This window comes from Numenius arquata, chromosome 4 (genome assembly GCF_964106895.1).
Source record: "Numenius arquata chromosome 4, bNumArq3.hap1.1, whole genome shotgun sequence".
Lineage (NCBI taxonomy): Eukaryota > Metazoa > Chordata > Aves > Charadriiformes > Scolopacidae > Numenius > Numenius arquata.
The window spans coordinates 18,370,764-18,398,381 of record NC_133579.1 but is presented as its reverse complement, the minus strand read 5'-3'; the positions used below and the strand labels follow the sequence as shown (position 1 = coordinate 18,398,381).

General features: G+C 39.8%; 1 protein-coding gene across 2 annotated transcripts in view; it reads right to left on the bottom strand.

Moving 5' to 3' along the window:
• Positions 1–27,618, bottom strand: part of ZNF521 (zinc finger protein 521) — a 232,158-nt gene that overhangs the window by 185,399 nt on the left and 19,141 nt on the right. For both annotated transcript variants that reach the window (XM_074146354.1, XM_074146355.1), the window contains one exon: positions 21,905–22,084. In XM_074146354.1, coding sequence (XP_074002455.1) covers positions 21,905–22,084 — 180 coding nt within the window. The remainder of the gene's footprint in view (positions 1–21,904; positions 22,085–27,618) is intronic.

Below are 27,618 nucleotides of genomic sequence, written 5' to 3'. Positions count from 1 at the left end.
GTTCTTGTATGTGTCTCCATCCTTTTCCATGATTCGGGGAGTTAACTGGTCAGAACCAAGCAGCATTCAATCCTTCCCTTTGATGCACAACTTTACTTACGAGGTTCTTCCCTCTTCTTCTTATAGAGTAATGGCGATGCCATGATTTGCATAAAATATGGGAGGGAAGCTTTACTCTGGTCCTGGGTGCCTGCTGGTAGCGTTCCCCCATACTCAGACGGTTAAATCAATCACACAATAAGGAGTTCAGGAACAGAATTGTTCCACCAGGTGGGAGACCTTTCCTCTGCAGTATGGCATCATCTGCTTCCCATGGAAATTTTATTTTAAAAATACCCTGCTCCTGCAAGGACATTTTGGTGACAGTCTCGGTCTCTTCTGTGGTCTCCCTCTGGCACAATATAGTTGTAGCTTTTTGTCTTTCAGTACAGGCTTTACAGCTTTCAGTGTGAGGGAGATATTCCAAAATTATGCTGTTGGCAGAGTGTGAAAACTAGACATCAGTGGTATTGTACTCTGAAATAGCTGGTCACCTTAATGATGCAGGTCCACTCCTGACCTTTATCCCTGCAACAATGCTGCAAATATCTTAAAAGAGGAGACTTCCTATCTGACAACAGTATAATCATCACCAAAGCCAGTAACTAACACACACTGTATGTTTATGGTTCACAAGGCATCACATTGTTAATGAGCAGATAAAACAAGAAGAAAGGACTGTTCTTTGTTTACATCACTCTCCTCATAAGCAACAGATGTCCTGATAGACTAGACTGCCTTGGCTTTGTTGGTTGAGAACCTCCTGCTGGCCCTGGATGAGAACCAAGCATCCATACTGATTTTGTTACAATTGTCAGCTTCTTTTGTTACTACAAACCATGAACTGTTGCTGACTCATCTGTGGTCCCATGGGCACAGAGGAAATAATGTATGGAGTCATGCAGTGACTCCATGTATTGTTTTCCTCCTAAGAGGACTGCTGCTTGCTCACCCAAGTGCTTTCTTGTGGGGTGCCACACAGTTTCCTGACATCATTCTTCCCGGTGACTGCGTACATGGAGGAATGGCCAGCAGACTCACATTCCTCTGATTTCTGTAAATGACACAATGATTTATGTGTGTTTTGCCAGGACCAAGATTTAGGTGAAGATGACCCATCCAACAACACCCAGTCCAGTGTACCGGCAGTGAGTCACAGTTAGTTCCCAGAGGCACAGAAAGACCGTGGAGACTCTTTCCAGAGGAGCAAATATGCCTGTGGTGGTGTGCTATGGTTCTGCTGGCTTTCCCTGTTCTGGGCTATCCAGAAAAAGCCAAAGGCTCTTTGTGAAGTATAGGCATTGTGTGATGTCAGAGGCTCTCATGATTCGATGCATAGACTGAAGTATAGATTACCTTTATATTCTCATACAGAATTATCTTTAGAGCACTTCAAAACTTCAGCTGATGAAAGATGCAGAAATGCATCTGAATATATGCATAGGGAATATGCATAGGGAAGAGTGTGGCTAGTAGGTCGAGGGAAGTCATTCTCCCCCTCTACTCTGCACTGGTGAGGCCACAACTGGAATACTGCATCCAGTTCTGGGCTCCCCAATTCAAGAGGGACAGGGAACTACTCGAAAGAGTCCAGCGAAGGGCAACGAGGATGATTCAAGGATTGGAGCATCTCCCTTATGAAGAAAGGCTGAGAGAGCTGGGACTCTTTAGCCTGGAGAAGAGAAGGCTGAGGGGAGACCTTATCAATGCTTATAAGTATCTAAAGGGTGGGTTGAAGGAGGAAGGAGCCAGCCTCTTTTCAGTGGTTGCCAGTGAGAGGATGAGGGGCAACGGGCACAAGTTGGAACATAGGAGGTTCCACTCAAATATGAGAAAAAACTTCTTCACAGTGAGGGTGACAGAGCCCTGGAACAGGCTGCCCAGGGAGGTTGTGGAGTCCCCTTCTTTGGAGATTTTCAAGACCCGCCTGGATGCAGTCCTGAGTAACATGCTCTAACATGCTCTGGGCAATCCTGCTTCAGCAGGGGAGTTGGACTAGATGACCTTTATGGTCCCTTCCAACTCTAAAAATTCAGTGAAAATTCAGTGAAATATGGAACAATGTAGGGAACATCACTGCTCTGTGTTTTGTCATCCACTTTGACCCTCAGATTCCTTTCAGCCATAGCTCACGGTGCTGCTCCTAACTTAATCTGGGGCCTAGTACACAACAGAGGACAGATTTCCTGAGATGCTTTACTCAAAGAACACTCCTCTGGTTAGCTCCTGAAAAGCTGGCAGGTGCCCTCTGTAAAATCTCCAAGTGCATGAATTCCATTTCCCTTATTTTATCACAGTTTAGATTTGTCAGATTTGATGCTGCAGGGCCAATTTGGTGTGGGTTGTGTTTTGGCTGAAATGTGCTAGAGGAGGAAAGAAAATGGGGAAGAAAGCTATAGTTGATGTAGGGAATAATTGTGGAGAGTTTAAATAGCATTTGCATACTGATCCTAATTACTGGTCCCATTTTTCCAATTCCTGGCAAGCACAGTTTTATAAACTGGGGAAAAAAAACAACTCGCGTATTTATTTGTTCTCACATTAGGCTTTTTGTCATGACAGTCTATAAATGCCTACCTTGATGTGCCACCAAGACTCCCTCCCTTAAAACATTTTCCTCAGCCTCTTTGGTCATGGAAGCTGCAGGTGTCAGACAGTGCGGCTTTGAGGGGGGAACATGTACTCCTCAGACATTCAAAATCAAGCATTCATTATGGCATATGCCATTGAGAATGACTTGTTTTTATATTCTGCTCAGTGAACCAAGGTTACCTACTTCACTGAGAAGAACTATGTAGGAGACCATCTCCTTTGTTTATTCCATTTTCAGACAAAAGGCAAGTTTGACGAATGACACATGGATGCCTTAAAAAGTTAACTAGAACCATTGTATGGTTTCCCACTCCAGAGCTTCCCCCTGTCTCTGATAACACAGCAATCCCCCACACTTCCAAAGGGAAACTGCCTTACATATTATCCAAAAATGTTTTTCCCCCTTAAAATACAGTGGCAAGGCTAATTTTCTTGTCAGTGCAGGTTACAGCTTGTTGGTCTAGATCACATTTGCAGTGGGAAGTAACGTACTGCTCCCTTTTGATTTCTCCTGGCCAGCAATCACTTCATTTCTGAAGCAGAGTGCTGTGTGAGTCTGCTCTATAAAGCCCTGTCTCCTGAGCACTGTAGATGTCCTCGAGGCATAAGTCTGATAGTAGTCCAGGTAACTGTGAACACCACCTGAGTGAGGCACAGGATAATAATAAAGATGGCAGCAATGCCTATACTTCACCAGGTTATTCTCTTTTGTTTTCGTTTTCTATATTTAAAAAACAGTCATTGTGCTCCAGCTTAAAAATAATGATAGATAAATCAATGATTCTAATATCCTCAAGAATTTTTTAAGCCTTATCTTTAATAAGATCTCAAGAAAAGACCTGTTAGTATTCTCAAGTTACTACCACTCAGCAGCTGAGCGAGCTGCCTACAGCAGGGTCCTTTCCATCACGTGTGCACTTGAAGTTTGGGTTGGCGATACTAATAGCACACCCTTGAACTGTGTCTCCATTCTTCAACGTGACACTAAAAGTGGACTGTGCTGCTCTGGAGCATTTTGTCAGCTCACAGTGATTGAAAGATCCTCCCCGAGGCTCTTTTCTCCTTAATATCATGCAGAAATTCTGCCTTCCCTTTCAAAAGAAAATTCCTTGTTTAACTTCTCTAGGGTCACTGTATATTGGTGCAGAAAACAGGTGCAAGACAGGTCTCTCTTTCATGTTAAATTTCTGTACGCTTCAATTCTCCATAGATGATTCACATAATTTCTGGATCAAATTACCTGGTTTTAACTACCGACAGGATCAAATTAACAAGGAAAAATGGAATATAAAATGAAACACATTGTAATGAGGGTGTGACACACAGAAGTACTCCTAATGGGCCGAACTCTGTTCCTCTGTTCAGAAAGGTACCTATATACTCTCTTAATTTATAGCAGGCCAATGGTGAACACAAATTCAACAGGCTGAGCAATGCATTTGAAGTTAACTACACCTCTGCCTTCAGTGATTGAAAGCCTCTGTCTCCTGGATTCAGTCATCTGCCAAGCTCAAAGGACACAGGTGTGAAAGTACTGTTTTCTACAGAAATCCCTATTTCAGAGCTGACTCTATGAAAGGACTGTCACACTATGCAGACAACATACAACAGCAACAACCAAGTTAAGCGGAAACCAGTACATTTCTGTCCTTTGCAAACCAAATGCAGAGACGTGGCACATCCACCCTGTGCATTAAAGCAAACATAAAATACCCAAGTTACTGGGGGTCTTGCCAGCCCTGGAACTGAAGAAGCATCCTGAGAAAGAGAAGTTGCTTACTCAAAGTTAATGCAACTCTCTTACTTAGAGAGCTAAACTATCTCTGCATGGCATTATACCATACAATACAGCCATAACACAGTTACTGCTCACTACTGCAAGGGTCTTTGCACTGAGATCCATCCTACTCCGTTCAATGCAATATGCTTTTCTTCTTCATCACCCTCTTCCCTATTGACCCCCAGACCACAAAACATTCTGAGTAACTTCAGCAATAAAGGGGCCTGAATTTTTTCATCTGCTTGTGCTCAGTCTTCCTGTACTTATATTATGAACTAAGAGTTTCTGAACAGATTCAGCTTAGGTTCCCAAATAATCTGATTATTACACTGAGCACGAGGTCTTTTCCTCAGGTATTTACTTCTTCACCTGCTATAGCAAACACCAATCAGTAACAGCAAATAAAAGGCTGAAGAGGGCTGCCACAGTAATATCTAATTACTACTTTTAGAGAATAGGTTGATCTTTGTGTGAGTATGTTGAAGCAACTACACTGAAATCCAGAGTTCTATTCCCTCATTTTGGATGCTAGTTCTGCTTTCAGCATCACTTAAAAGCACAGAGATACAGTCCAGTTTACTGTTTTGCCTGGTCACATTTATTCATGCCAATATTTAAATCTTTTGAGTTTCATAAATTAAACTGGAGTGATGGTGAGGGTGGAGGAGCAGAGGACTCTTGTTAGCTTTCAGTGTGCCAAGTGACATGGGTCTCAGACACCTCTGTATCCTTTCAGCTATTAAGATATTTATTCAACAATTAAAGATTTTAGCTATCGTGTTCTCCACTTTACCTTACTTACACAGTTTGCCATCCTTTAATTTCTTCCACGTAAGACATTTTACATGTCTGCAAAATTACTTAGACTGGAGATCCATTTGCAAGTCATAATCTCGTTTCAATGAGTAGCACATTATGGTCAGTAAACGAAATGTCAGGTATACTTTTATGCATACCTATTCTCAAATCATTTGAACAAATTTATATGATATATAGATATGCAAAACAGCCAGAGTTAACAGATGTTACCCTCTAATCTTTACAGCCTCATCCTTTACTTTGGAGTTGCAGAGATAGGTATTTGAGATCTCAAATAAAGCACACACTTCTGTATACAATTCTATAAATAGTAGCAATTTGTTTAAGGACTTGCTATACTGTTCATAAAGAAAGATTCACTGAAAATGTTTTCTGAAATAGAAGCTTTGATGGATAGGACCCAGTAGTTTAAATCAATATATAATATTGTAGGCAAGCACTGTTGGTGCAAATTTTATACCTCCAGATCTTACTTCCCAGTTAGGTTCCACAAAGCCTAAATTCAAAGTTATAAGAATTCACTTTGTAACCCAAAAACAATGACATAATCTGTCATAGAAAAAGGGCAATATAAAACCAGTTCAGTACTATTACAGCTATATGGAAATCCATTGTGGGAGTGATAGGTAGTATATGCATGCACCATGACTTCTTTCTCTGTAACTGTATTAACTGGCATAACTGGTATAAGTAAAAGGCTAGCTTACAATTCTAATTAAATTAGTAGGTCTGCTTTGTACCAGTAATTTCATCCCGGAATGCCATATATTCCTATTTCCTACCTAAGCCAAGGGGAAAAGGGCAAAAAACAGTGACAAATGCAACACCACTGAACAAAGAACCTCCTCTTCACGCCCTCCATTCCTCACAGCTCTAACAGAGGATCTCCAGCAGCATTTTCCCACACTTGAACCTCATGATGCTATTTAAGAACAATGTGAACAGGCAAGACAGAGTTATCATTATGTCTTTTGTGTGTGTTCCTTTTTCTTTTAAAATAAGCTGTGAATCTTAATGCCCCAAATTCAAGTCCCTGGTATACCATTTCACCTCGTATCTCAAAGTTGCCTTTCTTGATGGCCTGGAAGCAGCAGTGGAAAGCATTAGATTGTGAGGTGGTCACAAGAACAAGGCAATGTGGAGAATGTTAATATTCAGTGAAATTACTTACCTTTGCCTGTATAATCCTTGTCTCAAGTTTACTGCTTTACAGTCTGGGAATAGTTTCTTTATGCTTCCTCATCTTAGAGAAAACAGTGGTACTTCTGGGCTCAGGCTGAGACAAGAAACCATTAAGTGTGCCAGAAAGGTGTGTTTTAGGGGAGGCAACAGCTGAGCAGAGCGTTTCAGGATCACAACTTTGAATGCAAGCATGCATATCTCACCTTAAATGATTAAGTTGATTTTTTAATTTAATTTTTAAGTACCCTTAGATGTTCCTAACCTGACTGAGACACTGTGAGGATAAATACGTCAAAGACCTAAGGCAAAAAGAGACTGTCATATTGGGAGTTAAACCCCAGACGGACAGGATTTAAGAGAGACACACTCAATATTTCTTCAACAGTCATTGCAAAATGGAAGCTCAAAATTATTTAAAAAAAAAAACCCAAACAACTGTATGCTTTTCTCTGGATGAAAACATTGATGTTACTAATTGTCTACATGAAGCAGAGTATTCTGACTGTAAGTAATTACTTATGAAAAGTGATGGCAATTAGTCTAACTCATCTACTCTCACCTGGTCCCCTCCACATTCAACTATGCACTCTCTGAACCTCTTTCGTGTAGGTTGGCTTTTCAGGATCAGTAATTTTAAATAGCTTAAAATCTGTTTATGTCTTAACAAGGGAAGAAATGAGTGGACTTTAAACCTATTTTCTTCATGAGGGAGCAATGACTTCCATTAATTTTCTTGTCGGCAATCAAGTAGAATCATTTCCCCAGTTTCTTTCTCAAATCTGTATTGAATAACCATGTCTGGTCTTTCATTTATGAATCTTCTGAAAGGAAAGGCAAATAATCATAACACAAGAGTCCTGAAAGTGAGAAACATTAGTCACTGATGTACAATTTTTACTACTCATAAGTTATTTTTAAAAAACAGAAGATCAAACACACAGCTACATCATTTCCCTTTCTACCAGGACATGAGTCTTCCGTATTGTCAGCAAATGTAGTACAGAAAGGAAGAAAGGTAAGAAATTTAAAAAGAAATGAAAAGCGGGGGGGAAGACATGAAGTTAGGAAGACATGGCCTTGAATAACGAGGCAATGCGGAGAAGGTTAATATTCTGTGAAATTACTTACCTTTATCTGTAAAGGTAAACTCTAGTCTGAAGTTTACTGGGTTTCAGTCTGGGAATAATTTCTTTATGCTTCCTCAGCTTAGAGAATACAGTGCTACTTCTGGTAATGCTAAAAAGGTAGGCTTAGTGAATTTGTTTAATTTTAAATATCAGGGAGGAAACAAGTCACCAAGCATGCCTTAGATTGGAAACAGGAATTTTATTCTTTCCTCTTTGCTGTAGCTCATAGAAAACAGTGCAGGCTGGGTACAGAAGAATCATGCCAAATAACATATGAGGACTCATTTTATGAGATCAGTTTTGCAGTTGTAAATTCTAAGGTAAAGTAACTTTATTTAGCTATCCATCTTTGAATGATTAATCCACTTACTGCATGAACTTCAAATGAACTACATAAATCTGAGCCAGGTCTATGTTAAAAAAAAAATACAAATAGAGGGAAAAAGTATGAGATCCTGCAGGCATTTTGCTCAGACAGGCTTAGTGTTTCTTAAAATACCGTATGCCTGATTATGCTCTTAAGGTCTGGAAATGGGGAATGCTACAGTCTTTACTTAAACAATAATATAACATTACACATGTTATTTTAGCAGCATTGCACCAGTGTAGGCTAGCTATCCATGTACAAAAATAGGTACTTTTTGGATCCAGGAGAAGATGTGCAGTTTCTCGAAGAAAAAAAAAAGGAAATCTGTCCATGTTTCTCATAGATGAAATGCTAACAAAAACGCTAATTGCAAAGCATGTTTTAAACTGAAACATACAATGTAATTATTTTAAACTGAAACATACAATGTAAATATGAATTTTAACATACAACACCTTTATGGGCAAACACTATTATACAAGAGGCAACTAAGGAGTACTTTATTGGAGCCATGTCCCTAAAGCTCATATGCAGTCTAATTAATTCAAAATGACTTCTTTCAATCTGATTTAACTGCTTACTGAGAAGCAATAAGAAAGAATAATCTTTCATCCAGCATTTTAAGCAATGTGTAAGAAAGAAGGAGAAAGAGGATACTATAATGAACAACTTCAGAGTCAGTCAAGAGTTGCAACATCTTTTTATAGGAAAAGATGCTTACTGAAAAACGTGTCTCTCTCCCATCCAAAAAAATGACACTTCCATAGAAGTAGAGGAAATGTTAAGAACTATTTTTACACTCAGAGTAAAATTTCTTCAGTTCCAGTGTCACCAAACGCAATTGCAATGTGTAATTAAAACTTATTTATAGTCAATAGCAAAATAATTATTTTTTTCATTTCTTCATAAAAAATGTCGTTCTCTGTTCTTCCCATTTGCCCTCCTCAGCAGTAGGCATGTAGTTCTGATAAAACTATACAATTCATTGTTAAAAGAATAAAAGAATATAAACTATGCAAATAATATTTGGATTGCAAACCACATTTACTGCACTTGTCTGATGGAAGAATGATTATTCCATGTCTCAATTCACTAAGAGCATACTGACTACCCAAATACACAACATTTCCTGTACCCCTAATAGCTTCCACAGTTTAGTAAACACATTCCACATATTACAGTAAAAGATTTCAAATCCAAACTTTTCTTCCACAGAGCATCCTGTATTTATACACCCTAGAATGTTATAGAAGGAAAGGGAGGAATGCTGCACGCATTTCATGGCAATTGTACTGGGGTCTGTTACAACACGTGGTTTGATTTTTAAGCTATCTAAGAAGAGGCAGAACCCCAAGCCTCAACGAGTGTGTATTAGAAAGCATACATTATGCCCTCTATCGAAAATTACGTAATTTGACAGTAAAATGTATAAGTAAGCCCATAATTACCTTAAGTGTCTGCCACACAGTCAACCCGCCAGGCTCACAAGTCAAAATATTGTGCTAGAGCTCCCAGAGAACAGAGGTAAGGAGAAAAGGGAGGGCAAGGATACGACTTTAGGGTTAAACACTACCCTGAGCTGCTTCTCAGACCCCATGATTCAGAATCTGTGGGACTGACAGCCCTTGCATGCGGAACAGTTTCTACAGCTATGGCTGGGTTATCAGAGCCAGCCTCCCTCTGTGTATGGTAAAAGAGCTTGCGCTGTCATTTACCTCTGACACGGAGTGACAAAGAAGAGTCACACCATTTTGAAACGTGGAACTCCCCTGAGTGCTACTCACCTGAAAAACAAAGCATCAGCCATTTTTTGGCAATGCATACGTGGAATAATCCACCCATTCGCATCTCAAAAGTTGCAGCGCAATCTGCTTTTTGTGGACAGCAGAGATCCTGTGGCATTTTTCACAAGAGCAGGAGGTTTGCCACATTATTCTTGGCCAGTTTCCTGTCTACCCCTACTATGTCTCATGGGTCTTAGCTGCTGTCTTCTGCAAAGCTGGCTACATTTCATGGTATTGTAGATAAATAGTTGCAAAAAAAGATTTGGAGCATAGAGAATGAAAGGCATTGTGCAATTCTTACAGGCATATCGAATATAAGGTTTGCCCTGCATGCAAAGAACAATACTGACACACTGAACGTGTATTTATTAATCAGTTACATCTGCTAGGTCCTTTCACCACTCTCACAGCATCAGATCCACTAACTGAGGTGCAGTTTCAAACACATTGCGTGAAAAAATCTGTGGGACTCATAGCATATAGAGCTTGTCTTTGACTTCGTAGCCAAGCCTATGAATTTTGCAATAGGTAGAATTTACCCTTTAATTTGTATTGGGCCTCTTTCCATGCCCATAGAGGAGAACTACACACGTAATTTTTAAGCACTTTAGGCACTGTCCAATAACTGAAATGCAATAGAAAAGGCAATAGCCTTTCATGAAACCAACTCAGTATACACAAACTCAACCCTCAACAATAAATCAGGGCCAGCTCTGCCTGCACTGAGAGACGACAAAAAATACAAGCTCTGTAGAATACCAAACACTCTTTTGCCCCGTGCCATGAGGGGTAAATGCTCCTACCACTTGGGAACTTCTTGAGATATTTTCAGTGGTATCGACTACAGTATATTCCTAAAGAAACATTACACAAAAGCTGAAATATTTATAAAAATGATCAAAAAGTGATCAAATCAAAAATGAGACTGTTGCAATGGATAACTGTGCAAGTAACAAGATGGGCCGTAGACCTGAGATTGCACCTATGTTCTTGGTTCCTGTTAAAAGCATCATCAAGTCCAGCAGAGGCTGTAGAATGAAACTAAGCATATTGAGCGAGTTTCAGTCTGCTATTCTTGCTGAAGTACTCAATGGGAACAGTAGCACTATTCTGGAGACCCTAGAGGCAAAAAAGGAACAGAAACAAACAGTAGAACAGTGAAGAGTGAAACAGAAGGGAGAACAGACAAGAAGAGCAGCAGTGGGATACTTCAGTACTAGAGAAAACCATCTCCACCCTTCTCAGCCAAAGGGAGAACTGCAGGGACACCTGACCTGCTGATAGTGGAAAAGGCAACAGAAATAAAAGCACACCTACAGAAACAGTAAGAGAATGGAAAGTATAAAGATAACAAGGACAGAAAAGCAGAGCCTCAGCAGCAAGAATAAGCATACCAAATAACGAGAGAAAATCAAAGACAAAGACAGGTGGAAAGGATCACAAAAGAGGCAGAATCTAATTTTAATAAGATAAACTGCATTCTTCCATTTTCTCAGCCTTTGCTTTTGAGAGCACCTGATATCATGGCAGACAGGGGAAGCTTTTCTACTTATAAACTAACCTACCACGGGAAACTGCTTACAACTATAGAGTTAATACCACAGCCAGTTGTTTGGGAAGTGTTATTTGGAAATTAGTTTTGTTAAGCACTGACTATTTTGAAATGATAAAGAGTCTTGGAAAAGCAGTGATCTGAGAGCCACGGAGAAGAATCCTGAGAACAATACAATCGAATGAGAATTTGAACTCACTAGTAGAAATCCTGCCCTCAATGAACATAATAATGACATTTCCATTGGTTTCAGTCAAGCAAAGATTACAGCCAGCAACTGATGGACGTAAATTGAAAAACATTCTCCAGTCAGGCTACACAGACACCTAGTGAAGGAAAGATTGTCCTGTAATGCAAAATATTCTAATCATAACATGACAGAAAAAGCAAATATTAAAACTGTTTTAAGTATTTCAAATGCAGTTCAGAAGAATAATTAGAATCATACAGAAACCTACGGTTATTGACATATTAAAATAGTTCAGGACAAAGGATGTGTTGCTTAGAAACTGAATTTACAGTAAAGATCAAACATGCTCAGTGTTTTGCAAAAATCCAAGCATCACTTCTGGCCACGTACTGAAGTCAGATAATACCAATAAGAAATAAATGCATACATATGAAAAATTATTGATGTTAATTTATGGGTCAACAGTAAAACTGATGTGTTATGCACTCATGCTGAAGCCTACATTTGTCAGAGAAAGGTAAATTAGCAACTGCCATTTCATTTCCCTATGCTTTGCTTTTACAGCTGGTAGGTTTGCAAAGTACTTGAAAAACTTGACCCTTCTCCAGCCTCCCCCGCATGAGTCACCCAACCTTCCTTCAGTCATTAGACTGCACTTCCTGCTGGGATCCAGCAGTAAAACAAACGAGAGACACCAGTTCTGGTCACGGCGAGGGAGGTAATAAACCAGTGACAGGTATTTTTATGAAATTTAAAATGAATTCCCATATATTATATATATCGATCAAGTGCCAATCCACGGCACTATCTTACGTAGAGTCTTATTTCAAAAGACATTTTGAATCACTCCAGTTCATTCCCTGTCCTGAAAGTATGCCCATATGTAAACAAGGAAGGCAAAATAATTTACTGTATTTTATGTGCTTCAGAAACATTACAGACAAAAATGTTAAATCACTTTACTTGTAAATGTATAAACTTAACAAGATTTTGATAACATTAAAAGTAAATTAAACCCAAAATTTCTCACATAAAGTTCCAGCATTTCACGTAATTATTAAATCTGTGTCAAATCCTCTTTGTCAAGTTTTGAGTTTTTTAGAAATCAACTGCCAGTTCACCTTTCCTAGTTTGCCTCTGTTCACCACAATAACATGCAGTTCTATCACGTCTTTACCACATCCACATTTCTGGGAAAATCCCACCTTCCTGCCCCAAAAAAGAAATCCCAAATGAAGCATCCATTGAGATGGATGTTGATCTTTGATGGATTGTGATCATGTTTAGTCAGCCAAATATAACAACAAATTTACCCTTTTTGTCCACAGACACTCCTGGTATTTTAGTTCCAGACTTGCCTACTATTACACTAACTGTACTAAGAGAACTGCTGTCCCCATAAACTCCTTGGGTTCATTCTACAGTGAACACAGGAGACACAACCCCTTTAAACTTCAAGGAGTTCCCATTGCAGTGTAGAAGAGAAAAATTCAGAGATTATGGAATAATCATCTCCAAATCGATCAATTTCCCCCGAAGGTAAAAAACTGAAAGAAAGAAAAAAGTTGAACAGTTCCAGCTTGCCTTCTTGAAGGGAAAGTACCCCCAGGGCATGTTGTAGAATGATCCCCATCTCTTTCTCCTGATGCTTATTAAGAGGTCATAGATCTCAGTTACACTACAGCATTCCCAAATGATATCCCCAGCTAAGGACTATGACCTCTTAGTACAAGTACAGGGATATAAAATTAGGAATATTAAGGGTTCGCATTAAGAAAGAGTTTGCCTCGACTGTCAGTCATTTTGGAAGAACAGTTGGAATTAATGGCATATCTGGTGTCTTGTAAAAAAAACAGAGGAGCTTTAGTTGCAGGTTTCAGTGTTTTCCATAAGTGCAAGACCCTGTGCCAGGGCTAAATTTCTATCTGAACATCCCACTGAATTTCCGCAATAGAATATTCAATAGAATAGGAGTCTTTCTCAAAAAGCACAAGGTATGGCTCAGAACATCCTGGGTGAATTAAGATGTGCTTCCTTTTTGTCTTAAGCCTACTCCCTTTAACTAACGGTAATAAGTTAATAAGGTAATAACGGAAGTGATTTTACAACCATCTCAGACAGGTTATTATGCCAAGACCAGGCAGAGCACTGGAATGTCTTTAAGGACTTTTCCCCCCCAATAATTATCTTTTTTCATAAAAAGCGGGGTTTTTACACCCTCCAGATGATGCTTGAGAGGATAAACTGAGCCCATATAGGTGGTGTGTTAGCGAACTACCACATCACCCAGAAGCCTTAACACTCTACAGCTGATTGTATAAACATGAATTAAGGTTCTTCTACAACTGTATTAAGCAAAGTGTTAAAGAGCTGTGGGGCATTTTGTTACATTTGGTTTTCAAGCTATGAATTTAACTGCTGAACATATAAGTAACGATAATCTGTTGTACCTCCCATTCCGTTCATTTCTAAATGGTAATTAAAGCAAGCACCAATAATAAAACCAGCAAGTATTTCAAGAAAATTATTTTAGAAGGTGCAGGAAATTCACCACTTAAAAAGACTAATTTGTCAAGGCAACAAGATCCATTTTGTAATACACTGACAATATATTATAAATATTCCAGTAAAATAGAAGCATAGAATAAACAACAGGTATTTACTCTACAATAACTGATTCTCTGAAACACTGTAGTAAATACAGACTGTAGGTTTATATCTGTGCATACCTGCAAAACAATCATTATTTCATTTTTAATAGTGTGTCTATTAGAATCATACACATGAATTCCCATTGTACTGGGTAAAGGTCAGGGTAGCTATGACCCTGTATCAGCAGCAGCTTTACAATTCAAAGTCTGTATTACGGAGGACTGTGAAAAGCAAGACAAGCTTGACCACAGGATCCATATTGATTACAACAGTAATTGGAAGCAGCATAGTTATCATAGGGTAAGTAATGACTATTTTTTCTTCTTCACATATGTGCCAGTGTTGATGATTCCCCTGCCCCCTCCCTTCTCTTCCCTGCAGGCAACCATCTTCCTTGGACAATGAGAATTAGAAATTTCAGCTGCATAGATCAAATAGTGATTATAGTACTGCTCTCCCAAAACTCGAATAAGCTCTGGCAGTTACGTTCTCCACACAATGCCTGGAAAAGGTCAGTGGATTACCTCATGTCATCACCTGGCAGATCTCAGAAATTGGACCCTCTTCTGAAACAGGAGGGAGATGTCACTCGAGCACTGGGAGAGCTAAGTTAATATTCAATGGGAAAGACACAGTAGCCAAATGGTAACACAGAGAGATACCCTGTACTGCCCATTTGGAAATTCTCTGTGAGGAAACAGCTTGACCTTTAGAACACCCAGCAGTGGCTATAAATAAATAGGGCAACAGACTGTCAATGTAATAAAGCAAAGTTCTAGATCTAGCTGGGGTAGATTTTCAACAGAGTGCCAGGGAGGTCCTTGAACTGAGTCTGAAAAAGCCACGGAGCTGGGCAAGTCAGTGCTTGGAGACAGAGACAATGACGTAGAGCTAGCTTTGTAACCACAAAATACCAAAGGCAGAAGAGGAGCTATTTATAATGTTATCGTGGCCCCTCCCAGAGACTAATGCTATTGCACTCACCCACAATGGCATGTCAGGTATGCCTAATTGATGCTTTCACAGTCCTATGTAAAAATGCACCACATAGACATGTCCTTCGGTATAGCTTCAGACTATGACCATAAGTCTTACTGCTGAGCATGACTTGGGAAAAAGACACTGAAGTAAGGTATATTGATTACATAAACCTCTGCGTACGTGCTGAAAAACAGGCTTTGTGTGACAGGCACATGGGGTCTCTTAACCCGCAAAACAGTGTACTGTTGTCTTCAATATTCATTCCTTGTCTTCGGTGCAAGAGTATTTACTTGAGGAACTTTGAGCAGAAGTGATCAGAAGCATGGTTCAAATGTATGATGCCCAAGTCCAAGGATGATTGGATTAATGTTCCAGACAGGAGCTGATACGTTGTGTGTGTAACAGCACTTTAGCCAAACTCTGCTGCCATATTCCATTTGCCCAGTAGGCATGGATTGCTGCAAAATGAGCCCTAAGAGCCCCATACATGATGCCAGATTATTTAAACATAAAAGGAAGTTTAAGGAGAGAGAGTTGTACCAAGAACTAGGCCTGGTAACCCCTGCACTGGAGCTGTATCACCAAACACCTTTGCCAATGAATGAGAGAGCTACGGTCTCCAATTGAGGGGTTTCTGCCGCAGACCAGGACCTCCTGGGCCAGCAAGGAGGCGCCTCTGTCCATGGTACTCAGCGAGGAAAGGGCTTCCTCACCCGTGCAGGGACATCAGCTCTGATCCGGTACCTTGCCATTATGTTGGGAGTTCAAGTTCACAGGGTGTAAAGTCCTCAGTGGACACATACAGGAGATAAGCCAACCAACCAAAACTATCCCTGCCAGTATGTGCTAAAAGAATCACCTGCCTTTTTTAGTGATGGAAAAATCAGGCTAGAATAAGAAGAAAATAGGAAGCAAAATTGAGGAAAAAAAAATATCAATGAAAGATATACAGGAAGCACACAAAGCCCCTTGGAAGACACCACCACTTGCTTCCTCTCCCACCTCCAAAAAGAACAAGAGTTCTGGCATTTACAATTAATACTTATGAACAGGTTTATTACAGGGGTTTCCCAAGTCAAGAATAACAGTTCCATGACACAGACATCAGCTGCTTTCATTTACAAGAGGTCACTGACAGACAGCTCAGGAAGTGCAACAGGCTGCTTTTAAAACACTCAGGAGGTGAAGATCTACTGGGTTTATGATGAATTAACAATCTCAAGAGCAGAGATTAATGGTTTCCAAGCAAAAGGGGGAGGAGTTTATGCCTCCTTGCCCATGTCGGCTGTTCATCATGGATCTACTGTCTCTCAAGGTAAGCACAGGGGTTTTGAAGAAGGCTATGCTGCCTACTTTCACAGCTTTCAGCTCCAGTGTATACAAGTTCGCTCCACATCTGAGCAGTACCAAGCTACCTACAGAAGTATTTATACAGAATTTTGATATGAAATTCTAAGAATGCAATTATCAAGACCTTCGTCTATCCTCCCTTGGAGCATGCAGTTCTGCATATGAAGTTCTGTATGGCAGATTCTCCAAAATGCTACAATTTTAGCAGGCCTTGGCCATTCTGTAATGCATATAAATCTTCCATCCAAGTCCACTGACAGGCTTTACATTGCTCTCTGAATTCAAAATTATGACCTTTGGAGACAGAGGCTGTAGTCAGCACCCTATTCCCTCTTTTCCCCAAATACCAAGGCTTTGGAGTTGCAGATATGGGTCCTCGACCATGTAATTCTGAAAGGATGCGAGTCCACAACTTGCAAACTCAAAGAAGTCCATTGAGCTACGATGTGTGTTGGCTGGGGCAGGAAACTGGAGGAGAGGGTCTGCTTTCCACTGTCTCAGTCAAACAGAACATCATTTTGTGGAAAAGAAGTCAGAAGTCTGTGGTCCAAAGCAAATGGAAAAGTAGAAGCATGTCTCTGTAGTACAGCAACTGGGAAGCCCTCTAAGGAAAAAGAGAGGCCTAAGCTCAAGTCCCCAGTCCAAGCACTGTTTGTCTTTCATTCAATAACTGTTTAATGTAAAATCCATATGCAGTCCTTGGTGCAGGAATTCTCAAGAGAAACAGGGTGACTCTCTCAAGTGAAGTAACTGTACTTGGCAAACAGTGCTTGGCAGTGTGCCACTAGCTGCAATGAGGCGGATGAATATGCTTTTGGTGCATCATAGATTTAACTTCTTAGGGTCCTTGTCCTCAGAAGCACTTTTATCAAGCTCAGATTTTTCTCTGTACTGCAGAAATGACCAAGGACCTTTGCCATGCATCTTTTCTCCACACAGATAGTGGAAACTGGAAAAACAATGGCAAGATCTGCAATGTATTTGGCCAACTCTAGGATTCTTTTGCTAGCAGGAAGTGCAAGTCTAGCTGGGATATCAAAGCATGACAATGCTAAGTGCTCACAAGATTTATCTTGTGGTCTCACTATGCACAGCATACATCTTTTGGGACAAAATCCCATGGAAAGTTTTCAAGTCTTCTAGTGAAGGAGATGGTCCTGGCATTACCAGCACATTCAGAAAGATGAAAGATTCCTGGGAACTAGGAAGAAAAGAGGCAAGAGAAGGGAACCATTACAGTGGAATCTCTGTAATCTCCCATTTGGTAAGTCCATGATCACTCGTGGTGCATGCTGTCTGTGACGCTGTTAGGTAGCACAACCTCTTATTTTTAGACACGCAAGAAGGTGTTTCTCAACCACACAGGAGGATGTTATCAATGAAAATTAATTTTGGTCATAACTGGAAACACAGAAATACTTAGCTAGAAGTTCCCAGCCTAGTGATACTCCCGTGCTGATAGAGAGCAGCACTCAGAACAACTGGTCCCCAATTAATCTCCTGGATTAATCTCCTGGATTCTCCTATTTTCAGATGTCATGAAAGAGGAATCTCTGAGCAGCACTAGAGAGCAGGACTGCATCTCCTCATTGGAAGGGGACACACAGCAATAGCCAGTAACCTTTTCAACATCAGAAACAACTTAGGGGATAACACGAATGGTTCTTAGCTCTACTGACATGCTTACTCAACCTGTCAAGGCTCTAGCACTAAGCTAGAGACCAAAGCATAAAACTAAGTCTACCTAATCACCTAAAGGTAAAATAAGTATCCCCAATGGAGAAATGCTTCATGTCTTTTACCTCAGAACACCCTTAGCCTTGAAGCTAGGACTGCATACGATTCAGTAGCCTGCTTTCAGGCAAGACTTAGAGCCTGTGATGCCACTGGGGCTAGCAGGGAAGGCATGTAACACTCACTAGGTCTACTGACATTCAGGCGGAGCATGGCAGTATTCAACAACTCTGTCAACTAGACTGGCATGTTCACTGCAGGATGCTCTTTTTTCTAGCATTACTCTGATTTTGACTGGGACTTCTGATGCCAAAGTGACCTACAGGACCTTCAAGAGAACCAAGCTTGAGCTGAACACCTCTGAACACAGAGTCAGCCAGTTGAGAGGCAGTTCTCACATATACAGAGGAAACTTCACACAGTATAATCCTTGAGGACTGAAAGATGAAATAAACACTGCAAAGCACTGTGCAGGAAGAAGAGATTCTACATCAAGCAGGAGAATAGGGGAAGTGTGTGACAAATTGTGCCCCACCAACAGTGTATATGGCAGAATTGCAAAAGGTTAAGTTTCTTTTCCTGTTTGCAGAAGGAGAGAAGGTGCAGTTGAGGGTTTATCAGTAATGCACCACATTTGATCCTGCATGTATGTTCCTACAGTGAGATCCAAACTGACATATACTAGAAAGACATCAGGTTCATAACCATGCTAATTGGATCCTTTACTTATATAAACAACTTAGAGGATGACAATGTGCAAGTGGCTCATGAGTTATTAAATGGAAATGCTGCAGAAAGGATATAGTGAGAAAAGCATTAACATCAGACAGAAACGCTATTAAATCCATATTTTTATTGCCAATCTTTTGTAATGACTAAATTAATATAGTTCAGCATTTTATCTGCCTGTGGTTACAACTATTGCAAAGAATTTTTTTGGACTTTTTCTCCCGTTTATCCATTATCTGTATTCCACAAACATCACAGGAATTGTCAGCAATTAACATAAATAAAACATCACCTTTTCAGAGAAAGCTTCAGTACAAGAATTTCAGATGATAGCAAAAAATATTACTAAATAGCTCATGAAGGGCCTGTTCCATCCCCCATTGAAGTCAATGGGAATCTTTTCATTGACTTCAATGGGTATTGGATCAGACCCAAATTGAAAAGATCAATAGCGCAGACATTAGGATAAAAGAGCAGCTATGCCCTCCTCTAGAAAAAGAACACGAGTTCAATTCAAACAACAGATTACAGGAAGGAACCAGTTGGGGAGAACTTTTTTCTTCTCCTTTGAAAAAATCTGCAAGAGAACAGCAATTCAAGATCCTGAGAGCTAAATCTCACAGAGTTGTAAGTAACGCTCATCTTCCACTATCCTCTGAATAGGTGGGGGTAACTGACACTTTGAGAGACTGGGACCACTGTTTAATAAACCAGCTCCCTTCTCCCCATTCTCATCTTTGGTTAGGAGCACAGAATGAAGATTCAATAAAGTAATTTTACTCCTTCCACTGAAGCATCAAAGCTTCAGAAAGAACTCATCTAACATTCCCAAATGCAAAAACTAGAAGCCTCAGTATCAATCTGAGAACCTACAGTGGCAACTCCCATTCTTAAGCATGTTACAAGGTTGGTAGAATTAGGGGCAGTCAAGACACTATAACACTCAATTCTCATGTTTGATACTCAAGGTTTTGCTGGAGACAGAAGAAATCCTTAATTCTGGCCATTTAATCCAGGTCCCTCTCTCAACTTGAGGGTGTATTTTGGTCATTTATATTTAGAAACAAAGGACAGTTGGCTTTTTGTCAACTTAGTAGTCCAGAAGGATGTGCTGTTTAGGTTTTTATTCATTAGCTTTCAAACAATCTGATCTCTACCCATTCACTATCACAAGTTTCCTTGAAAACGAGGCAAAGATATTTTTAGGAACTTAAACAATTACCTTCAAGATTCTTTTTCATTCCACCGTCCTCTGACATTATACATACATTCCTGCCTTTACACATGCACCCCAAATTGATTAATCCAGCATACTAGTTTCCACTCGCATTTAGCAACACAACTCTCAGCAAGCACTGCTGTGTTCAGGAGCAGTGCTTCGGGCCTCTTCCTACTTACTGCTCCCCCCATCTGCTTTTCTTCAGTTTCTCAACCCAACTGTGCCAGCACTGCTCAGTGCGTTCTGCTTCCAGCTTTGAAGCAGAGAAATTGCTTGGTAGAAGTGGGGAGGCGGGGGCAACAACTAACTAACCAGAAAGGTGAAACTGCCATATCACATCAAGGTGAAAAAACAGGGAGGAATAAATGGGATCCAGAGGATCGGGGCTTTCTGGGAGAGGGAAGGAAGAGACAAGCAAAAGCCACTAATTTTTCTACACAAAAAGAACAAAAGAAAGAAGAGAGGCATGAAGAAAAAGAGAGAACAACATTATGTTTTTTAAAAACAGAGAGAATAGCCATACCGCCAGAAACCACAAGCAATATAAATACATTCTAGAAGTTCATAGGAGTGATCAGGGAATGGCAGCACTGACTATATCTGAAGCTAGGAAAACATTTTACAGGCAAGAAAAGGCAAAGTGATATACAAATAAAAGTAAACGTTTCTTGCTGGAGCAGATTTTCATCTTCCATAATTTGAAGTTGGGACTAAAACCATTTCACATTACTTCCTCAACTTTCTTTCTGCTCCTGCCCACTTATTTCTCTTCTGCTCACCTTCTTTTCACACTTTGTCCTCAAGAGCAGTACTGCTACTTGACTTTTATGTCACCCTGCCACGACTTGGCCTATGGATCTACTGGAACCAAAAATAACTCAGAAAGCTCTCCAAACATGAGCACGTGAACGCTTTCTAAAAGCATTCCCAAATGGGAAGGATGGCTTTCCTTGTTTACAAAGTCATAATAAAGAAAGGTTTTTAACATAACTGCACAATAAATATGTTTTACACTGTAGAGGCTAAAATTTAACATCTAATAAAAAATAAAAATGCCTTTCTGTTGATACTGAGTCTATTTCGACCTACAGTGCACAACATCAAAAGACATACTAAAACTAGAGGGCAAATCTACTTCAGCAGATTTCATGTTGTTTCCTAAGTGAGAGGGCTGGCTACAATCATTTGAAAGAGGAACCTGGGTTGGCTACAGGTCCATTCACCCAGCTCTGCTCAACTCAGTCGTATCTGATCAGCACTCAGTTCTGCCCCTTGATGAAAGTTGGGATTTTATTTTCCCCTCTAACAATTTGCTTCATTCCTCTCAACTTTCAGTTACTGATTGCTGTACAGTCATTTGTAGTTAACAGGTAAGACCAACGCAACATCCAGCCCAGATCTGCAACACGCGTTTGTGTGAATTCATTCATTATGTGGCTGCACTTAAACCCCACTTACAAATACCCTCTGCATTCACAAGTTACTTAGGAAAATATACAGGTATTAGCAAAATACAGTAAAAATCTAAAAAATACACACAGCAGCCAGCACACAGCACAGACAACTAACAAACATTTTAAATACAGTGACAATGCAGTAATTATCCATACATCCTTCAGTATAAAGGAAATTTACAGTGCCGTATTTACAGTATAATACTGTCCCAGAATCTATTTATAAAGGTCTCACCCAAGCATTCAAGTGCAGGAGTAAAATAACTGAGAAAGGAGGAGTGAGATCAGAAGCAGAGGGTGGGAATTAGAAATAGAACAGTGCACGAAGCCACAAAGTGATAAGTATTGTTTACCTGTCAGTTGACATTGATTAATCTTGTGTTCTGTGATATCACTCAGTGACTCAAACACCTGGAGGCAGCTTTCACAGCTGTGCACAGCTTCTTCTTCTAACTCCTCCCCTTCATCCAGCCTTTTCTTGCAGTCTAGCACTTCTCCATCTTCTGTCTTGTCTTCTAGTTTACAGTTAGGGTCTGAAAGAAAATCAAGACCATGATGTCAGGCATCTAAGAAGAGAACCTTTAAAAAGAAAAAAAAAAATAAAGATAGGTTCTTGTGGTAGCGATGAGAAGAAACATATTTGGTATGAACTGGAAGCACACTGTAGATTTTATTGCTAAATAAGCAAAGGAGGCTTTTTCCTTAATTTTTTTCTAATCTCGATGAAAGGAAACTTTCCCTTCTACTCCCACAAACGCAGCTCCATTTCTCACTCAAGCAATTCTGCCATGCTTCAATGTTAGGTTTGTCAATTTTATCACAGCTATTGAAGCTGCTTTGATCATTGTAAGAAAGGATAAACCACCTATGCAATTAGTTTTCAATGAAAAGAAAAATCAAATCAATGAGTGTGCAGAAACTTCTTTTCACTGTTAACTACAGCGTTTCACAGGAAATTACCAGAATTAAGAGACTAACAAATTTAATTTACATAAACATGAAATTAATCTTGATTTTACGACCCGCTCCAAATACTCCATCACCACACTATTTGACACAAACAAAGCCCTAGAAAGATTATACCCTGGGTCAAATGCTGCAAATGCTTTGAACTTGTGCCTGACTGAAGACAAACCTGCTAAAGTTCCTGTATTTGCCAGATCATAGAAAACTGGAAACTAACTATTGTAAAACCTGAATAGTGCACAAGGAGAGCTTTGTCTGTTTGACATGTTAACAAGCATTTTGGGGATACCAGGATAGCTCTAGCCTCAGAGCAACAGTCCTGAGCCCAGTTGAAGCTTCTATACTGGAAGAAATGTGCGGTCTCACCACCATCCCCTGTGCCCAGATAAGCCACACAGCTCATTGCACCACCTCGGTTCTGCAGATGACCCGCGCAGGGTGAGATAATGTAAAGTCTCAAACTTTTCCTCCTCTGAGGAGCAACAGAGTAGCTTTAACTACTCCTGACTTTTTGCCCACTTTACTAAAAGCTTCCTTCAAACGACAGAAATAAAACAATCTGCCTTCCCTAATAAAGCAAGTTGGCACTTAACTTTGTTTTTCCTTGGGAACCACAGTACAACAAGTGAAATGCAGAAGAAAAATGGTTGTGTACATTCCAGCAAAAGGAATGCAAGTGTTTCACCACTTTTCTGCTTTGGCTGCCTCATCTTTCCTTTTAGATATTTGAGAGAGCTGAGACTGAAACAAGTCATTTTAGAAAACAAGGACAAACTCATATAACAACAGGAGATTGTGCAAGTGCATTTTAAGATGTTACGCTCTTTAGCCAAGGGGATGACTAACCAGGAGTAGGCTTCTTGTCCACAGCAACACAGAGGTGGTCTCTGTGAACCCACTTCATTTAGCATTGCAATTGATTAGGATCTTGCACAACTACTTGAAAGGAGAGAAACTAAAACATGCTAACACTAAAGTCAGGTTAGAATGGGGAAGGGGTGAGGAGGAGAAGGAGGGTGATTCTACTTTAAACCACTCTTAAATCTTCTCTCAGCACCCTACAGTGGTGTGGGACCAGCCATCCCTGTATTTGCTACTGCACACAAAGCGCTGGCATTCTTGCTGCCCACCACAAAGGTCAGGGCTCTCATCATCTTTCTACATCCTCTGGTCCACACTGCTGCACCCTGCCCTTCAACTGTTCAAACACACACGGACCCGCAAGCAGAAACTGGAAATGACCCATGTCAGGAAGCCTTCCTCATGCTATGTGGCTCGTGATCAAAACCGAGGAATTTCTTTGACAGGGGTAAAGGGCAGAATTTATTTTTAAGGGAATTCTATTACAGAGGGAAACCAGATTAAATTTTTAAAATAAAAAACACATTCTGAAGGCAAAAATATGTTTGCTGGGCAAAAGCCCTGCCTATACACTGAGTGCAATCCCTATATAACAAATTACATTGAAAAGGTTCTTCCAAGAGTGAAAACTTCCACTTAGGCAGCCACTTCCAAACAGAGGAGTAGTCTGCAAATTTGCACACCAAAAAGGGATGCTGATTAAGTAAAAAGACTTTATGGCATTTTAGCCATTGTTGAATGCTCTGAATCTAATAACTTCCATTGCCACTTCATTTTCCAAGATATTTGCAAGATTAATAAATGCAGTTAGGAGATCACCAGGTTATAAGCAGTTCAGAAAAAGAAGTAATTGTCTTAACCATTGCAAACTGACCCCAACATCATTAAACACTTGTTGGAAGGCAGCATGTGCACATCGCATACTATTAGTTGTTCAGCTCAAGCTCCCAGTTTCATCTCATAAAACTGACAGCACTCAGGGAAATGTGGGCACTGGGTTTGAATTTTAACATGAGTATTTAAATGCTGCACATAAAGTTTACAGACCTGTTTGTTTTAAAATAAGGGTAGTGTCTGACTTTGCTTTAAGTACAATGCTGAAGGAAAGAAAAGGGAAGGGAGGGAATTCTCAAGACTTATTATTCAGAAAGACTTGCGCTTTACAGGAATTCAGCAATACACACACACGTAGGCACACGTGCACCCCTTAGTGCACAAAAGCCTAAAGAATCGCTCAATTTAAAGCTTCCTACTTAGAGACTGGTTATTAAAATTAGAATCATTTTAAGACTAATAAATGTTTTGCTTCTCCTTCTGCATTTGCAGATATAAACTCTACAGGGACAGAAGTCAGTCAAGCTTATTCCCTTCTGCTGCAACTTTAGAATACATGCTCTAGCCAACTGGCACATTTGTTTTTAGGTCAACACTTAAGTGGGACCCTCTGGGACCTAGGTTCGAGTTTAGCCTACGACAGCTTTGTGAAATGAGTTCTGGCAGTCTCAGCCCCTCTCAATGAACGCATTTCCACTGTGATCCGCTTCCATGAAGAGATGTCACCACCAAAATAAAAAGATATTTAAAGAGAGAAAATATCATTTGGACACTTTGTGAATAGATAGCTTTTCTGTTACAATGACGAGTATCTTCCATCAAGAGCTGGTCTAGCCTTAAATAGTTACTTAAACTGAGGATAAGCTGCCTTATTTGAACTGCTCTTTTGAAATACTAGAATACTAGAAATGTATTTTATAAATGCAATATGCATTCGTCTATACTTTCTCCTTAACCTCCTGTTCAAAGCTCACGCTCGCATACAGACTTCAGGGCAAACGTCATTCATCTCCCACATTTCTTTCTCCCCAGTATCTGCAACAATCACAGCCACAATTCCCTCAACAAAGACTGTCTTCATAGCAGGATTACCTTTCCCAACAACTGCAAATGCCACTGTCATTTCCAGAGGCTTCCCTTCCCTATTTCAGAGGATGCCATGCATCAACTGAAATTTTTCAATACATATCAGCAACAATACACACATCAGCTCCATCTGCAGATATCATTGAAAATTATCTACTATGGAAAGGAGGGTTACTTTTTTTGGAACAGAAACAAATTCAGCCTTTTAGGGCACTTAAAAAAAAAAAAAAGAAGAAGAGAAAGAACAGTCGTCTTCTGTTACTGCTTATGTTAACATTATTTATAAATGGAAATTAAAAGAAGCATGATTTTCTCATTACTATGTTCCCTGGCAGGTGGTTCTCCCCTTCCCTTCTTCCTCCTCCTCATAAGGGATGTTATTGCTGTAGCTTGGTCTAATAAAACTGCAACTTTGGGGAAAATGAAAAATTGCATTGGCTTAAAAGTGTTGGAGGCAATAAAGCCATGGACTTCAATTAATTTCAAGTATGGGAGCGGTTTAAGGCCAACCAGCAGAAATTCTATTCTGCCCATGTAAAAATGAGGTTTCACCACATTTACTTTTTATAACCCATATAAAAGTCAAGTAAAAGTAATGAATATCTAAAAGCCATCTCAGTGGACTGGCAAAGACTATCTGTATTCTTGAAACTCATCTTACATATTTCTGCCTATGCTACAAGGATCCATAGCTAATCACAACTAAAACATCAAACTACCAAGAAAACAACCTCCTTTCCAACCCATTTCACTGCCTTGCAGTAGACCTCCTTCCAAGCTACTTCTGCATGGAAAAGTGCTGGCAAAAGAAAGGAAAACTTAGATCATGTGGTTATAATTATTACCAGGCAAGGAATATTTCTTCAGCTCAGTGGTAAAGTAAAACTCTGTCGCTCTCTGCTCCCAATAGTGTCCATCGCAAAACAACTGCCTCATTAAATCTCTGCAGTAAGATTAATATGCCGTAGCTGCACTACATTTATAACTTGGTACTCTATAAAAAGCACATTTAATGGTTAGAGCCAGAGCTTAGATACAAAGTATTACTATAAAAACTTCTGGCAGTGTGTACACAGTGTGGGCCTTCTGTACTGCTTGCTCTATCAGAAGGTTTTTTGTTTTTAATATTGACACTGCATTCTTGTTATAGAGAAAAACACAATGTTAAATCTTGCCTAGAAACAGACAGAGAACAACACAGGACATGATGGGAAATAAATAACTAGCAAGACAACTTAACCATTGAGAATTACTTGAAGAAAAAAATGCAGAAAAGCAACCATTCCTTGTCATATTGATCTCCAGTTTTGCAGTCCTCTATTTTTCAACTTCATGTGTCTACAGCAGTACAAGTTTGCTTTTTTTCAAGTTTGTAGATAGCTAAATGGAGACACAAGTACGTTCAGAAGAGTTTGAGAGGATTCCCATTAAAAAAGCAGAGAATGCTCTCACTTTTATTTCCTCTTTTCACACAATATAGTTTATGCTTAGAGCCACTAGAACCTATAAAAGGCACCAAACACCAAACACAAATCCACAGGACACACCCACAAGAGAAATATAAACTCTTCCAGTTGAAGAAAAAATTAACTGCATTCTTCACCTTCAGATGAGGAACAACTCCAACTGTTCTCAAACAAATTACCTACACTTATTCAGAGAGGACTAGCCTTCTAGGAATATCCTTAAGGAGTCAGCCCTTACTCCAAAAGGTGACCTCAGCTGAATGAATGAGACTATTCAGATGAGTCAGTCCTGCTCTTCAGATAAAATTCTGCGGAATCAGTACCAAAGACAGAAGTATTTTTTTTTGCATTCTCAGAACCATATTTGAGAATATAAGAGCCCTTGTTGTTACTGGGTACTAACAATTATTTATCTTCATTATTATTAACAATACATGTCCCTGTGATCCTGACTCAAACAACAGCTTCATCTACCAAATTTCACTGATTTAAAACTAAGGAGCCCTAAATTAATCCCTGACTGGTAAGAAATTATACAAACAATCCTAAAGGAAATTACGTTTATCCACGTATTTTACAAATACGAAAAAAGTTGAAGTGGAATGAATATCCAATTTAATCTGAAATGGCATAGTGTGGGGATTTGTGTGGGGGACATAAGGAAGGATTATTGTTAACAACAAAAAAAAAAAGGAATAGAAGAAAAGAAAAGAAAAGCATGCAGCACTTCAGAAGCATCTCATTTTCAGTTGGCTGACCTGCAAAAGGCAGAATTTCTAATTCTCAGGAATTGAAAGGTGAGGGCAGAGGAATGTTATTTTCCATTGCAAGCCCCAAGAATGCATTCTAAGCTG